The sequence below is a fragment of the Rhinolophus hipposideros genome (assembly GCF_964194185.1).
Source record: "Rhinolophus hipposideros genome assembly, chromosome: 3".
NCBI classification, from domain to species: Eukaryota; Metazoa; Chordata; class Mammalia; order Chiroptera; family Rhinolophidae; genus Rhinolophus; species Rhinolophus hipposideros.
This window is the reverse complement of record NC_138049.1, coordinates 107,796,943-107,811,915: the sequence shown is the minus strand read 5'-3', so window position 1 is coordinate 107,811,915 and position 14,973 is coordinate 107,796,943. Positions and strand designations below refer to the sequence as shown.

General features: G+C 53.1%; 1 protein-coding gene across 2 annotated transcripts; it reads right to left on the bottom strand.

The window, feature by feature from the left end:
• Position 1: 1 nt before the first annotated feature.
• Positions 2 to 13,965, bottom strand: DHX16 (DEAH-box helicase 16). Of its 2 annotated transcripts, none has more exons than XM_081043979.1 (20): positions 13,463 to 13,965; positions 12,081 to 12,328; positions 11,822 to 11,984; positions 11,458 to 11,514; positions 8,496 to 8,750; positions 8,136 to 8,339; positions 7,867 to 8,058; positions 7,113 to 7,223; positions 6,851 to 6,966; positions 5,055 to 5,265; positions 4,772 to 4,870; positions 4,509 to 4,661; positions 3,004 to 3,144; positions 2,653 to 2,815; positions 2,436 to 2,554; positions 2,251 to 2,318; positions 1,410 to 1,572; positions 1,156 to 1,317; positions 747 to 920; positions 2 to 255 (listed from the first exon to the last, which is right to left on the bottom strand). In XM_081043979.1, exons 1-20 carry the CDS (start codon positions 13,667 to 13,669, stop codon positions 127 to 129), a joined length of 3,135 nt encoding a protein of 1,044 aa, XP_080900105.1. In that variant the 5' UTR covers positions 13,670 to 13,965; the 3' UTR covers positions 2 to 126. The 2 variants fall into 2 exon arrangements, with proteins under 2 accessions (XP_080900105.1, XP_080900106.1); XM_081043980.1 differs by lacking the exon at positions 13,463 to 13,965 and adding an exon at positions 6,640 to 6,719 and having other exon boundaries at positions 12,081 to 12,216.
• Positions 13,966 to 14,973: the final 1,008 nt, after the last annotated feature.

The following is a 14,973-nucleotide window of genomic DNA, read 5'->3' as shown; positions in this document are numbered from 1 at the left end:
TCTGTGTCTCTCTGGATTCCAAAAGTTGCCACCGCTTTATTCCAAAAATATTTTTATTAATAGATATTAAATAATGTACAGAAGGAAAAGGAGCTGGTGTCGGGTTCTGGCTATGGCCCCTTCTTTTCACCCTAGCTCTTCTCGTGTCTTGCCTGTCTTTTTGGGCATTTTCTTAGCATGGGGATCTTCTAGCTCCTTGGCCTTATAATAGTGGGGAGCCACCTCCAGAAGCCAACTGCTCTCAATCTCCAGTACCTGGAAGGGTAGGAATAAAATCAGTAGGGTTCCCATCTTTCCAGCCTGGATTCTAGTGTGTGTGTGATCAAAATGTTCTCCTTTTCCCCTTTGACTACAGGGCTGGGGTGCAGGGCTCTCATACTATGTACCCCAGGGCTGTCATACCTCTACATGTTATGAAGGGTCCCAAGTAGGCTATCCCTAATAAAAGCTGAACGTAAAAACTAAAATACACTTAAGACATATCTCTGCTGTTCAGCTCTATCACCCTAACACCTCACAAAACACCAAGACAGTAGGCATTCAAATAGTTAACTGAATGAATATACAATCCTCAGATGTCAGGAGATGCCAAGACAGCTGTTAGAATGTCTTTGTTTTATCCCACCTTAAGCCAATGTGTTTTCCTGTTTCTCTGCCAGTTGCAGCAACGTGAACCCAGGGTTTTTAGCTTGCCAAGAAAGCACCCGTCCCTACACCACCTGCCTGGGCAGGGGATGGCCCCTCACCTGTCTCATGAACTCCTTGGTGGTCAAGACAAGTTCATGGTACAGCAGCCAGCGTGGCTGTTCCTCAAAGAGGGAGGAGTTGGGGTGAATGAATACTGTCTGCTGCTGTTTCACTGTGCGATAGCCGCTCCGAGTCAGCCGTGCTGTGTGGTAGAAGTAGCCAGCAGTGATGGCCTAAGGAGCAGGCAGGAAAGACAGTCAATGGGAAACCAGACAGCCAGGGACCCTTAGCACTCGCTACCTTTCCTTTAGTTCAGACTTCTGGAAAACTAGAAAGGCGAGAAATGAAACACCCACAGTGGTCTGGGAAGAAGGCAGTCTCAGGCTGGGGGGTTGCCTCAGGCCCCAGACGGACCTGTGCTCCTTGGGAGACACTGGGTGGACAACACTGGACTAAAGATACACTGACCTTGCGTACACGGATATAGTCCCCCTGGCAGGAACTGAGACCAACTTCCACGCGTTCCAAGAGCCCCTCCAGCTGTTCCCGTACATCGCGGGCTCGGCGCATTGATCTGAACTGGACAAAGTTCTCATAGCACCACTGGGAAGAATAACCACTCTCAGCCCACTGTGAAGAGGGTTAAGGGGCGGGGGGTTAGTATACTGCAGGACCAGAGTCCCCCATGTCTCCCTCATTCCCACTCACCCAAGCCCAGTGACCTGTGTATAAACGTTTAGCAGAACCAAGTGGTCCCCACCAGGGAGAAAGAAGTTGACACGGGCATTGTCGGCATGGACGACCTTGTCCTTGGGTCGGTAGAAGATGGAGTTGTTGACAGACAGCATGGCAGCCACTGTAAGGATCTCCTCTGAACAGCTGTACCTGGGGCAGGAACGGAAAAAGTCTGAGAGTTCAAAGGAAGAAACAGAACAGACACACACTGGGGGAAAAGTGATCGCTTTGTGATGGACGTGTCCCGACGTGGGGACTGCTGATTAGGACAATGGCTACAGATCAGAGTAGATAGACTTGGTGGCAGCGGCAGCAGTACAGGGGTCAAGGAAGCGGGAGCCACAGAGGACAGTTACCGAGCAGGGCTCTCCCCAGAGGAAAGGACGAGGCCGCCTCTGAGGGTCCTGCAGCAGGCAGGTTTGCAGCCCAGGCATCAGGAAACGCAGCACCTCCTCTAAGTTCACGTAATGACCTGACTACGACCACAGCTACATCTAAATGTTCCAGTCTGAAACCTTAGGGACAAGGAAGTCCCATAGCAGCCCTCGCTGAGCATTCCTCACAGATGGAAAGTCTTCCACTTCCGTTCATGCCCCCAAATTTTCCATGTTTGTCAACCTTACCAATTTGATTTCATGATCAAGGACAGCAGGGTGTCTTACCCTCGTGGGCCTCAAAGGGCGCAGCGAGAGTTCTCTAATAACTTGTTGCTTGTTAAAGAATAATATGGTAGAGAGAAAAAGAGCAAGATAACAAGGATGGCCCCAGACACAAGAGGAGGCATAGCCAGTTTGTGGGTTAGGGGCCGGGCAGGAATTGGGGGCTTACTTCTCAGAAGCCAAGATCATTTTAGATAGCATGGGGTCCACCGGCAGCTCTGCCATCTTTCGACCAGACTAAGGAGAGGAGAGGACAGAGAGCTGATGCCAGTCATCCCTCAGATGTCCCTCCACCACTCGAGGGGTCTCCCTAACCCCTCCAACTTGCCCCAGCCCACTGCCCTCCCACCTCACCGTGGTGAGCTCCCCAAGGTGGTTGAGGGCTCCCAGAGCATACAGCTGCTCCAAAGCCAGCAGTAGGGTCTCGTACGGTGGAGGGTCCAGGAAATCAAAGTGCATGAGGTCATGGATCCCTGCAGGGAGATGTGAGGGGTCCCACAGAGTCCCTTCACAAGGACCAGTGACTCCAGCCCCACCTCCCTCCTCTCAGAAGGTCCGGGGACCCCATCACCTAAGCTCTTGAGCAGCAACACGACATTGCCCAGGCTGGTCCTCTGGATCTCTGGAACCGTGGTTTCCTCCAGCTCGTGCTGATAGGCCCAGGCCGTATATAGGCGGAAGCACTTCCCTGCAGCCACCCGGCCTGCCCGACCAGCTCGCTGATTGGCTGACGCCTGGAAAGAAAAGAGGAAGACTGGCTGACAACAGGGCAAAGAAAAAGAGAAAAGGTAGTATTTCTCATGCAAGAAATCTGGAGGATATGGCCTGCTCTCTCCCTATCCTCTAAGCAGCCCCACAGGCTTCTGAGCTGGACCTTCCTGTGGGCCTGCTCCAACTCGCGTCCCCCCAGAGCCCAGCAGACCTTGCTGCAAGGTGTGACAGTGAGCGACTCCATGCCTGTGCGGGGGTTGTAGCTCTTCTGCTTACAGAACCCTGGATCCAGCACGTAAATTATGCCCTCGATGGTAAGCGAAGTCTCAGCGATGTTTGTTGCCACAACCACCTGAGTGAGAAAACATGGGGCCACTCAGAGACCCCACCCACTGAGTTACCTGGAAAAAGTAATCCTGGAAGATTCAGAGTAGAGGAGTGGGGGCAGATAAGGGGCAGGAACAGAGGGATTCGTGTCCAAAGTCAAGAGGGGGGACAAGTCTAGCAGAAGGGTGAGAGAGAAGTGAGGGTCACCAGGGGCACAATGTGGAAAGGAAATGGAGAAGAGGACTTACAGTTTTTCTCTGATGGGAGATGGGGGTGTCCAGTTCCTGCCCCTAACTGTCCCACCAGCACTTTCATATTCACCCTCAAACATTACTCCCTGTGATAGTCTCCTAATGAGTCTCCCTGCTTCTACTGCTAGGCCCAGATACTTGGCATCTAGATGGTTCTTTTAAAATGTACACCTGTCATATCACTCCCCCATCCTCCAACGGCTTCCCATCCTACCTGAGAATTACATCCAAGCCCCTTGGGGCGTCTGGCTTCCTGCCGGACTTCACCTCCCAGTACCCGTGCTCCACTGCTGCTTGCTGGCCAGGCACAGCACACTCCCTCAGTCCCCACTCCTGTGTGACAGCTGCCACTCTGCGAGGAGCATCCCTCCCGGAGACCAGCCTGGCTCCCTCCCTCACCCAGTTCAGGCCTTGGCTTCACTTTCACGTAATGGGAGAAGAAGAGGCCTTCCCTTCCCTACATGCCAAGGAAAAGGCCTTCCTGCCATTTCTCAGCCTCCCCACCGAGAGTCAGAAAACATGGAAGTCTCCATGTTGCTTTGCGGCATTGGTCACAAATTGACATTATGTGTTTAATGTGCATTGTCTCCTTATTTACACTAGACTGTAAGCTCTATGAAGCTGGGGGTTTTGTTTTGTTCATCACTGTATCCCCACTCCCTAGAAGTGTACCTGCTAGGTAGGAGGAACCTGTTAAATATTTGTTGAATGAAAGTTACATTTTTGCTCATTCAATCACCTGAAGTCCGAACTCTTGCACTTGCCATCAAAGGCCCTCCCTAATCAGTCCAAAGCTGGCTGTAGCCTGTCTGCCACTACTTTCCACACGAACCTTCCACTCAACCTGCCACTCTGACCTCAAACACACCTTAGGCCTTCCTCCGCCACTTTCCTTACAGGCGCAGCCCAGCCCCACCTGCCAGCACACCACAGGCCCCCCTGCTCTGCACCCCGCAGGGTTACTTCCGGGTCACGCATTTGGCTACCTCATCCTCTCTCCGCGGCAGAGGGACTGACTGCTGCTCAGCCCGGCAGCTGCAGCAGTGCCTAGGGTACACTTTGCGCAGGGCAGGCATGTTCTCTCTTCCCTGCGGGCTGGGTGAACTACAGGGCGAGGAGTGTACTTTCTCCAGCTTACCTTCCGGGCCCCAGGGGGCGTGGGCTGGAAGATCCGGGCCTGCATGTCAGAAGGCAGGTTGGCGTAAATGGGCAGCACCAGGAGCTCCCTGATCTTAGAGCCCAGGCGACGGCAGCGATCCTGGAGCATCTCACAGGCAGCCTCAATCTCCTCCTGCATGTGGGGTGTGGAGAGCAGCATGGGCCCGAGGCACAGAAGGCTGCCCCGCCAGCCCCACCTTCCCCTGGGCATACGCATCACCCTCCTCGCCCCCCGTCACTCACCTGTCCTGTCAGAAACACCAGGATATCCCCAGGTGGCTGGGTGACGTGGATCTGTAGCACAGACACTACACAGGCTTCCAGGTAGTCAGCCTCTGGAGCCTGCAGAAGGGGAGGAAAGGGGTACCAAGAAGGTCACTTGCTCAGGCAAGCCTCTTGCTCTCCTTCCAGCTCTACACACTTTATCCCATTTCCTCTCTAGCTCTCCATTCCGCCCTTCCATCCTTGGGACGACTTTCCCCAGCTTCATGCCGCACACCTAAGCCCAGCCTCCCTGAGAGGGCACCTTGGTATAGAAGATGTCAACTGGAAACCTGCGTCCAGGGATTCGGAAGATGGGGGCGTCATCAAAGAAGGTGGAAAAGCGGGCCGTGTCCAGGGTGGCTGAAGCCACTAGGACCTTGAGCTCAGGTCGGAAGCGAGCAACGTCTTTGATCAATCCAAAGAGAATGTCTGTGTGGAGGGTCCGTTCATGGGCCTCATCCACCATTACCACCCTGGGGAAGGGACAGGGAGCAGTGAGTGAGGAGAGCTGGGCAGTACAGGAAAGGACACTAGGGTCCCCTGGATGAGCGGACAGATGGAGGCAAAGAACCCAAGGGTGAACGCGGGAGGCGGGGGCTCCGGGAGAAGCCAATCACCCCAGTTAAGTAAGACCAACAGAACGCTGGAGAACACCAGGGCCCATGGTCTGCGGCCTATCTCAGCTTGGGCAGACAACAGCAGCCAAGATCTGGAGGCTGGAAGTTGAGGCCAGGACAAGTCAAATACCCCCTCTGGGTCAGAGTCAAGAGTCTGTTAGAGGCAGCAGAAGGAAGGGATCTGTTTTAAAGAGGAAAATGTGAGGGAAAGGACTATTTCAATAAGGCTGGATGTGCCAGGCTGGCAGGGGAGGAACAGATGGACCTCTGCCATCCTATCTGAGCAGCCCAGAAGCACCCAGGCTCCTCGGGATGCTGCACCCTCTGCTGGCCCTCCTGCCCGTTCTGGAGAGAGGGCCCGGTGAGCATCTCTACCCCAACTTTGGAGGACTCTGCAGGCTTCTTGGTCTCCGCCTAGCTCAGCCATATGTGTGCCACCTTCTTTCTCCTTGCTCTAGTCTTTGGATTTCTGCATGGCAGCCAAGCCTGCAGGAGCTCACGCTGCACCTGAACCCTTTGTACTCAAACCTGACCACGATGGGGAAGTCCCCAGCCGACTCAGGCTGGGGTTGATGGAAAGTCCCACGCCCCACTCACACTGGCTAGCCTTCCACAGGTTCTCAGAGATTTCTGGACGGGATGTGAAAGATCAAATCATATTTGTCCTACTGCTGCACTGTGATCTTCTAGGACCAGAAATTCACAGCCCCTTAGGAGCTGAGAAGGCACATACTGCTCAGCTGACCTGACCCACCCGCACCACGCATGATGCCTTCTCCCCTCAACACATGCTCATTACCAACCCCTGCTTGGTCAGTGCCAGCAGTGTGGACTCACTAGTCACAGACCAAGCCACCAGGGTACAGACACTGACAGCCCCTGCCATCTCTGCCCCTCTATGGCTTCTTGGTAGTGAGCCGAAATTCGTCCCCCCGTTACCTCCCCCATGGTTCCTAGATGTGCTCTCTGGGGCACATCAAACAAGTCTCCTCCGTTTTTCCACGTAACAGCGCTTCACATATCTATAGAGGGAAGCAGGATGTCTCCCCTGAGGTCCTCCCTTCTAAGCTGAACATTCTAAGTTTCTTCAAGTGGGCTTCACATGGCTTGTCAAGTCCCCACCACAGCAGCCCACCACCCTGGTTGTTTTCTAAACTCTGGACACAATTGGAAAGGGGGGGGGGCTTTTTCTGCAGTATCTTCTACCCCCCAGTCCCATCTCTATGGTACCTGGAAGTCAGCTCCAGGGCTGCCAGAACCATAAAGACTCAAGAACCAGTGGATTAATCAGAAGACAGTGGCCAAACTGACTGGGTGAGAAGAAAGCAGAGGAAAGCCAAAGATTAAAGGAGACACAAGAAGGCACTAGAGGAGGAGGGCTGCAAACCGGGGGGGAGAGAAGGTTGGTGGTTCTCCCCGGGAGACGGGACCTTGTGCATACCTGTAACTTGCAAGGTCAGGCTCAGAGAGGAACTCTCGGAGAAGCATGCCGTCTGTCATGTAGCGGAGGACGGTTCGCTCTGAGGTGCAGTCCTCAAAGCGGATGCTGTAGCCAACCTGTCAAGGGCGCCATCAGTGACGCACAGTGTGCTGGTGCTCCCTGAGGGAGTGCAGGGCTGGGGACAAGGGGGGCCCTGAGGGCAGTGTGGCTGAGTCCCAGACCCTTGGGGTTCCCCTCACCCCTCAGTCCCCACAGATCTCACTTCATTGCCGAGCTTCACACCCATCTCCCGGGCCACTCGGGCAGCCACACTCATGGCTGCTACTCTCCTGGGCTGAGTGCAGGCAATCTTCATACCCTTCTTGGTATAACCCTGAAATGACAAGCAGAAAGAAGAGATCTTCCCTTTGCTAAATATGGCCCTGGGGCCCAGGACAATTCAGAAAAAGAAGGGGGAAAGGAGGGAACAGACAGAAACGGAAACCCAGACCAGGGCAAACGGGATGGCAGACCTGGAGCCCTCAAAGGGGTGCTCACCTGGTCCTGACAGTTCTAGGCCTTTGGGGAGTCAAGTTCAGGGCACAGCTAGGTTTTAGTTTGGAAAGAACAGACCAGGTGGGGCAGACCGAGAAGCAATGGGGAACAAAGTAAGGTAAAAAAGCAAGAAAACAAATCCTTTTACTCCTTGCTTTTGGACTCTGGAGAGGAGCAGGGGCCGAGCTGGATTGGACTATGGGTCCATGTTCACACCCCACCCCCACCATCTATCTGTCCACACTTCCTTTCCAATGTAAACATACTGAATGGCTACAAGGCAGGGACATTGTGGCAGGAAGTGAAAATAGAAACATGGAAAGGATATGGTCCATATTCTCAAGAACCTCATCATTTAGTGGAAAAGACGAAATGACTAAAATGAAGGCGAGTGACTACTGAAAATACCACCTCAAACGAGCTGACAGGACTGTGCTCGTCCATGGGCGGTACCCGGCAACCCGGAGGGTGGGGGGCCGTACCTCCTCAAAGAGATACTGTGGGATCTGGGTGGTCTTCCCTGAGCCTGTCTCGCCCTCAATGATGAGGACCTGGTGATTAGCGATAGCAGCCAGGAGCTCCTCGCGAAACGGGAACACGGGGAGGCTGCGGCGGACGGCCTGGATGGACTCCTTCTGCTGGGCCTGGTTGGGGGCGGGGGGAGCTGACGGCTCCTAAGGACAGAGAGGAGCATGAGTGTCAGGGCCAGCTGCCCATCCCCCTCAGAATGTCCCAGCGCTCTCCCTCTCACCTCATCGCCCTGGAGCTGAGTGGCCCGGACAAACTCAATGGTCTCCTCCTCCTCCAGCACCAGCTGATACTTGGGCTCCTGGGAGGCAGCATCTCGGGCCCCAAACTTCAGGGATGCAGCCCCCAGCCGGGCCTCCTCCCAGCGCCGCTGCTCCTCCCCAGGGGCACCCGATTCCTCCTCCACTAGATCCATAGCTCGTGCTGGCTATGGAGAGAAGGGCGTGTGAGCAGAGGCGGCCCTGTCTGCCCAGTCCCCTTGCCCACTGGGAAAGGGGACAAGGAAGGGGCCAGCCACGGCACTGACAACTTCCCTCCCGTCAGCCTGGCGGCCAGCGCTGAAGCAGACAGCCCTCTGCCTCACCTGTCCCCGGGTCTCCTCTGGCATGTGGTAGCGATTGGTGGCCTCCAGCTTCTCCTGCTCCCCGGCTGCCCGGTACTCCCGGGCTAGATCCCGCACTCGCCGCTTGTACCTGAGCTCCCGCCGCTCATGGCGGCTCAGCTCCACATCCCCAAACAGGAACTCCTCATCTGCCAGCTCGGCCTCCAGGTCCTCAAGTTTCTCCCGCTCCCGCTTAGCCAGGTACTCTCGGCGGGATTTCTTCCGCAGCTCAGGGACCTGGGTCAGCAACGGCAGTCAGATCCTCATCTTGCTAGGACAGCAGCCCCTTCCCCTACCTACCCATAAGCGTGACAAACTCCCTGACAGGCCAGCACGAGAGCCTGAGGACGTGACCTCTGCCTCCCCTCCACCACACCTCACTGATGCTGGCCCCATCTGGGCCCCTCTGAAGGCACACGGGACCCCACACTCCCTTCCAGCAGCAGAGTCTGTGGGAAGGTTCTTCAAAGCAGCTTTACCAACTTTGTCAGTATAATACATTAGGACAATTATTTGGATATTTTACATTTTAATTTTACTATTTTATTCAACTTAGTGAAAAGGGGAAAACAAAAGGGCTGATACCAGCATTTAGAAGCACAGGTCTTAAACTGAAAACATCTGAGACCAAGGAAACCACTGGATGTGCCAGCAGTAGCTAAGTTTCAGCCTATTAGATGCTCCCTGGTCTTAAACTGAATGACTATAGTTTGGGGAAGAAGAAAAATAAGTTATAAACAAAAGGCTGGCAGAACAGCATCAGAGGATTTCCGTGAGGCAAGATGTAATAGGTGATGCTGGGTCTCTGGGACTAACCCCCTCCGTGCGCCATGTGTCTTCCACGCGTTTCCCTCGATACACCCTTTTCAGGACACACTGTAGATGACAGAAGACTGGCTACATCCTTAAGGCCTTTCTCGGCTCTCGCCACAACTTTGCTGTGATCGAGACAAAGGTCCCTATTGCAGTAGCAAAACTCTGACAGAGCCCTCCCTTTGGGGGCTCCAATTCTATTTAAGTGGTTGGCTTTTCCTGATTGTTCTGTGAGGACTTAAAATGGAGTTTATGCTCATGACCTAATCTGAGTATCAAATACTCCTTCAGCCTGCAGGGTTAGGCAGATGGATGTCTTTTTAAAAAATGGGCAAAAAAAATCATGGCCATTGCACATCAGAAAGAATACTGATATGCAATTGTAAAATACTGAAAAATAAAAAATTCACGAGTACTATGTGATACATACAAAGAATTGGGGGGAAAAACCTGTCACCAGTGAGGTGACTTTTACACCTAAATTCTTACTCTGAAAATTAGTAATTCAAAGGAAGCAAATATTTACCCTGCCTGTTAAGGAGGAATTGTAGCACACTTCTAGTTGCTGAGGAAAAGTTCTTTTTTTATACCAAAAAGCTAGTTAATAAATATAGAAGGAATGTCAGAACCCCCCAAAATCACCATTTTGCAATCCCCAATGAAATAACTGATTTTGCAAAGGCTCAGCAGAGCTTGCTAAAACCATTAGATGACAGGCTGTTGGCAGAAAGGAAATCTGCAGCAGCAGGCACACAACTGGACAGCATGTCCCCTGATGGGTCACCACGAGAAGTGCACAGCACCACCAGGAGGTGTTGCTGCCACGACTATTTGTTCTGAGTCTGCACACACTTTAGACTCAATCTCCACTTTAAAGGAAGAACAGGGCACAGAAAAACTTAACACCACAAGATAAGGATCAGGTAAGTCCAGAATGAAGGACATGGTACAGAGGAGACAGGAAGAGAGAGAAAATGAAACAAACTTAAGAGCCCTAACAACCAAATGTAAATGCATGAGCCCTTACTGGATTCTGGTTTGGAAAGAGCAGTTATTAAAGACATTTTGGGGGTGCTGAGGGAACTTGATTGTAGACAGGTTCTTGGCTGATACATGACAATTACTGTTCATCTTCTTGGGTGTGACAATGGCACAATGGTTTTAGGGGAGAATGTCTTTATTCTTAACAGGTACATGATGGTGGGATAAAATGCCATGGTGTGTAAAACTCTTTTTAAATGGTTCAAATGAAAAAACAAGCCCACATTTACATAGACGTTGCCAAATATAGCACACGCAATTTTTGAATCCAAATAGTCTGTATGAGGTTTCATTATACTATTTGTTCAATTCCTATTTGTTTGAAAGTTTTCATAGTTGAAAATAAAAAAGTTAAATTCAGGCAAATAAAAAACACTACGCCTGTGTTGAGAGGTGTCTCAGAGGTTTCTGACTACAGTCGTTCTGTGGGATGGTACATGAGACAGACTGGACAGGAGAGACCTCAGGGCCACTAGGCCATTCTCAGGACACCAAGAGTCTCAAAGTGCTTCTGAAAAATCTAAGTGTGACCTTACTTGGGAAGACCAGGCCTTTGGAGAATTGCCTACCCTACCTAGACACATCAGAACACGTCCAGCTCGCCAATTACAAGGGCTCTGCTCCTGTGCAGTGACAAGACCCACCCAGGAAACCAGAGGGAGATCACAAGGCCACATGGGGATGGAGGGAATGGGTGGTAGGAAGGCACTAGGACATGGTGGGCCCCCAAGCTGAACAGTCAGCATAAACCTGGGCGGTGGGACAGCAATGCTGCCCTTGCCCGCCAGCCAACCCCTTGACCTTCCAGCTAATTTTGATTACATCTGGCTAAGTCTCACATTTCTCTCACTAACATACATATGATTTGACACAAAAGAGTCAAGGAGGGTTTGTGAGTAGCTTCCTTCCCCTATAACTTCAGTCCACCTTCAGCAGGCTCCCGTCAACCCAGCCCCTCCTCCAGAGACCCGACGCCCCAACAGCTCCCCCACCACACTTCCTTTGTATCCTTTCTCCCTTCCTCTAACCATGCCACCAGAAAGTCTTTCCTTTGTTTTCTGCTCTTGGCTTCCTGGGCACTGGGACTCACCATGGCTTTCCGGTCTTCCTCAGCCATCTTGAGGCGCTTCTGAGCCTCTTCATAAGCCTAGGAGAAGAAAGCAAGAGAGGAGGGATGTGAGGCCAAAGCACCCACAGCCAGAACCATTCCCCCTCTAGAATTGTAAGTATCATTCGGATGTCCCCTAGCACAAAGAAATGTCCCTTCTCAGTGAGGAATCTCTCTGGCAGAGGGCCGCCGTAGCCAGAGGACCCAGAGGGGTTCTCTCATCAGAGGTGAGCATACTACTGGAGGCATCCCCCATTTCCCCAGAGATCACTACCTCTGCGTCACACCCACCCTGTTTGACCCAGGGATCATCCTGGGGATGACAGAATGCGCTGCTCCTATGTACCTTCTTGTCGGACCGCTCCAGGACATTGCGAGTCCGGTCCTTGTCCCGCTGCCGAACCCGCTCGGCGAAGGCATCACGTTCCTCCAGGTCCTGAAGGCGCTCTCGCTCTGTCCGCTCCCACTCATCCTCGGATTCTGGCTTCTCCGTCTGCTGTTTGCTCTCCCTGCAGCCCAGAGGGAGGATTAAATAAGGGCATCCAGAAGGTTTACCATCCTGTCATCCACCTGCCCCATCCTCTCTCACCCTGCTTCTGACTTACCCTCTGTTCCTCTTCCCTTTCTCAGAAACCTCTTCCTCCTCTTCTTCCTCCTCCTCCTGGCGTTTCTTCCGGAGGTGTTTCCGTTTTTTACGCTTCTTCTGGAGACTACTCCCAGCCCTACCCACAGTCTCCTCGCTGCTCTCCTCACTGTCTTCCAGCAACTTATAAGATCGGTTCTTCTCTAGCAGGGCTCGGGCCTCCCGCTCGGCTGCCCGAGCTGGCTTTTCTACCACTGCCTTCCGTGGTACCTGTCAACAGAGAAGATAAGGGGAGGGGAGCAACTCCTCATCTTAAGGAATGACTTGATCTGAAACCAGCTTTTCTTCACTCTTCCCCATGGCTTCACACCATGTTCAATAGCCTAAAAGGGGCCTCTGAGCTTCTGAACTTCCTTTCAGTTGTTCGTTTAACAAACACTTATTGAAGCCTGTCCCAGGCACCAGGTACTTGCTAGGAACTAGGGATACAGAAATAAATGAAAGAGAAAAATCCCTGCCCTCATGGAGTTTACATTTTCAAACCCAATTCTCAATTGCTTAGCCTGTGCTCTTCCCAATGATTAAGTCAGTCCTACAAAAGGACTGACTGGGACACTACAAGTATTGTTCTGCAGAGGACTGTCACAGGCCTGGCACTGCACCCGACTCCAGGATACCCTGGTGACAGATTAACATCAAGTCCTCACCCTCATATCACTTACATTCTAACCCCATCTCTCGCCGAGCACCATATAGGACAGCCACCCCAAGCTACGTGCCATCCTCTGAAGATGTTTAACACTCTCACTCTTACGATAAGCTTTCTGAGCACCTGTCCTGTAAGGCACTCTATTAGGTGGAAGGAGCACAAAGACAAGAAACACAGCCCTGTCCTCCAGGAGCTCAGTCCTACCCCCTTCTCTGCCTGACAATTCCTGGGAATCCTTGGACGTGCTTTTCCTGACCAGTACCCCCACCTACCACGCTCCCACAACACTTCCTTCTACAGCCTCTCGTCTACAGCCTCACTATTCAGAGTGGTCCTTGGACCATCAGCATCAGCTGGAAACGTGTTAGATTCGTTAGAAACGCAGAAACTCAGATGCGCTCCCGGACCTACAAAATCGGAATGTGTACGTCAACAAGGGCCCCGGATGGCTCGCATACACGCTCACGTTGGGGCAGCACTGCTCTGCAGCACCTCAGCGACACACTTAGGCCCTCCCGTCCTCGGTCTTGGGCACTGAGCTGACGCCCGCGCGACAGCGGACAGCGGACAAAGGCTGCGACTGGGCCTGTGACTCACTTCGCGGACGGACAGTGAGCCCAGCCTCGCCTGGAAAAGGAACCTGTCCCCCTGCCCCCCCCCCGCGGCTCCCACGGCGGCCCCGCGCTCCCAGACACCTTGCTCCAGAGTCGCAGGGCGAAGTCCCGGGCCGGCCCGCCGAGGTCCAGCGTGTCTGTGTCCCGCAGGCGCTGCACGAACTCCTCCGCGGAGCCGCAGCGCTGCGCCGTGCCGATCAGGAACTGGGCCACGTGCCGCTCGCTCAGTCCCAGCACCGAGTGCAGCTCGTCCTGCACCCAGCGCTCCAGCCCCGCCGGCGTCGCCATGGCGACCCGGCTCCCGGGGTCCGGCGCTGACGGTCTCGAGCAGCCGCGCCGTCTGCCGGGCGGGTCGGGGACCTGGAGGCCCGGCTGGAGCCTCCGCCCCGCAGAGGAGGCACCTCAAGGCGTTAGGGTTCGGTGCCCGACAGCCAAAGCCGTCTTCGCCGGCCGGGGACGCCGGAAACGGCCGCACTTTTGCGACGTAAGCACTACGGTGGCCCAGCGAGTCCGAACCGCGCGAAGCCGCGTCCGTGGCTCGGAGCAAGGAATTCCCCTTCCGCCCTCCCCGTCGCTGTGGCCTCGGAGAGCTTCTGGGGGCTGCCCTCCTCCGTGCACGTGCGAATGTGTCTAGCGCCTGATGTGTGCTAGGCACAGCTTTAGGCGCTGGGGATATAACAAAGAACGAAACAAAAATCCCTTACCAAATTTACATTTGCCGGGGGGAGGAGGGAAGGTACGATACATAATAAATAAACCATGTAAGTTCTATGCAGCCAAGATTAAAGCAGGATGTATGTATGGCGGTTCTATTTCAAATCAGAAGATCAAGTCCATGCTCATTATGGACAAGCCCATACCTTTGCTAGGAGCAGGAGTGAGTGCGGGTTAGGCGTAAGTGAGGACCTCCAGGCAGGAAGAAAGTTGGGCTCTGGGGAAAAAAGAACTTGCTTTTCTGGATGCTGTCTCAGAAAGTAATTTTAAACGATCTCTCCAAACTAAGGCATGTGCAAATTGTGTTCTGCATTTTTGCTAATAGTGTGAGAAATTCACTGATGGCTACTTATTTAAAAATAAGCGGAAAAATTGTTGGTTGTTAGATGGGAGAGGGGAGGGGATTGGGGAGAAGGTGAAGGGATTAGAAAGAACAAATTAGTAGACACAGTATGAAATACAGAATGGGGAATATAATTAACAATGTTGTAAAGATTATGTAAGGTGCCAGGTGGGCACTGAACTTACCAAGGGGATTACTTCTGTGGGGTCAGAGTCCCGGAGAGCAGTTTCCAGGCTCTCGGCCTCACGTGGAAAGGTGCTGGCTCGGGTAGTAAATGGCCATCAACTGTGATTGGATGGCCATCAGCTGTGACTAGTTGGCCATCAGCTGTCACCAGTGAGCCATTGGCCACTGATATAACTGCCGTGGATACGCTAGCAGAAAAATGGGGGCTAGCAAGAAGATGGTGGCTGAGCTAGCAAGCTCAGATTGCAGTTAGCACGTGAGGTTGCTTGACAGAGAAGTGGACAGCAGGTTGCGGATCATGTGACTCCTGCTTCCTGCGTCTGCAACCCAGCCGCCAGTGAGACTATAG

What these genes read in the sequence shown, in the direction of transcription:
- DHX16 (XM_081043979.1), bottom strand. Translation starts at nt 13,669, where the DNA reads ATGGCGACGCCGGCGGGGCTGGAGCGCTGGGTGCAGGACGAGCTGCAC. An exon ending in CCCTGCGACTCTGGAGCAAG is followed by an intron (nt 12,329 to 13,462) that starts GTGTCTGGGAGC and finishes CTCTGTTGACAG; the next exon opens with GTACCACGGAAGGCAGTGGT. An exon ending in AAAGGGAAGAGGAACAGAGG is followed by an intron (nt 11,985 to 12,080) that starts GTAAGTCAGAAG and finishes TCTGGGCTGCAG; the next exon opens with GGAGAGCAAACAGCAGACGG.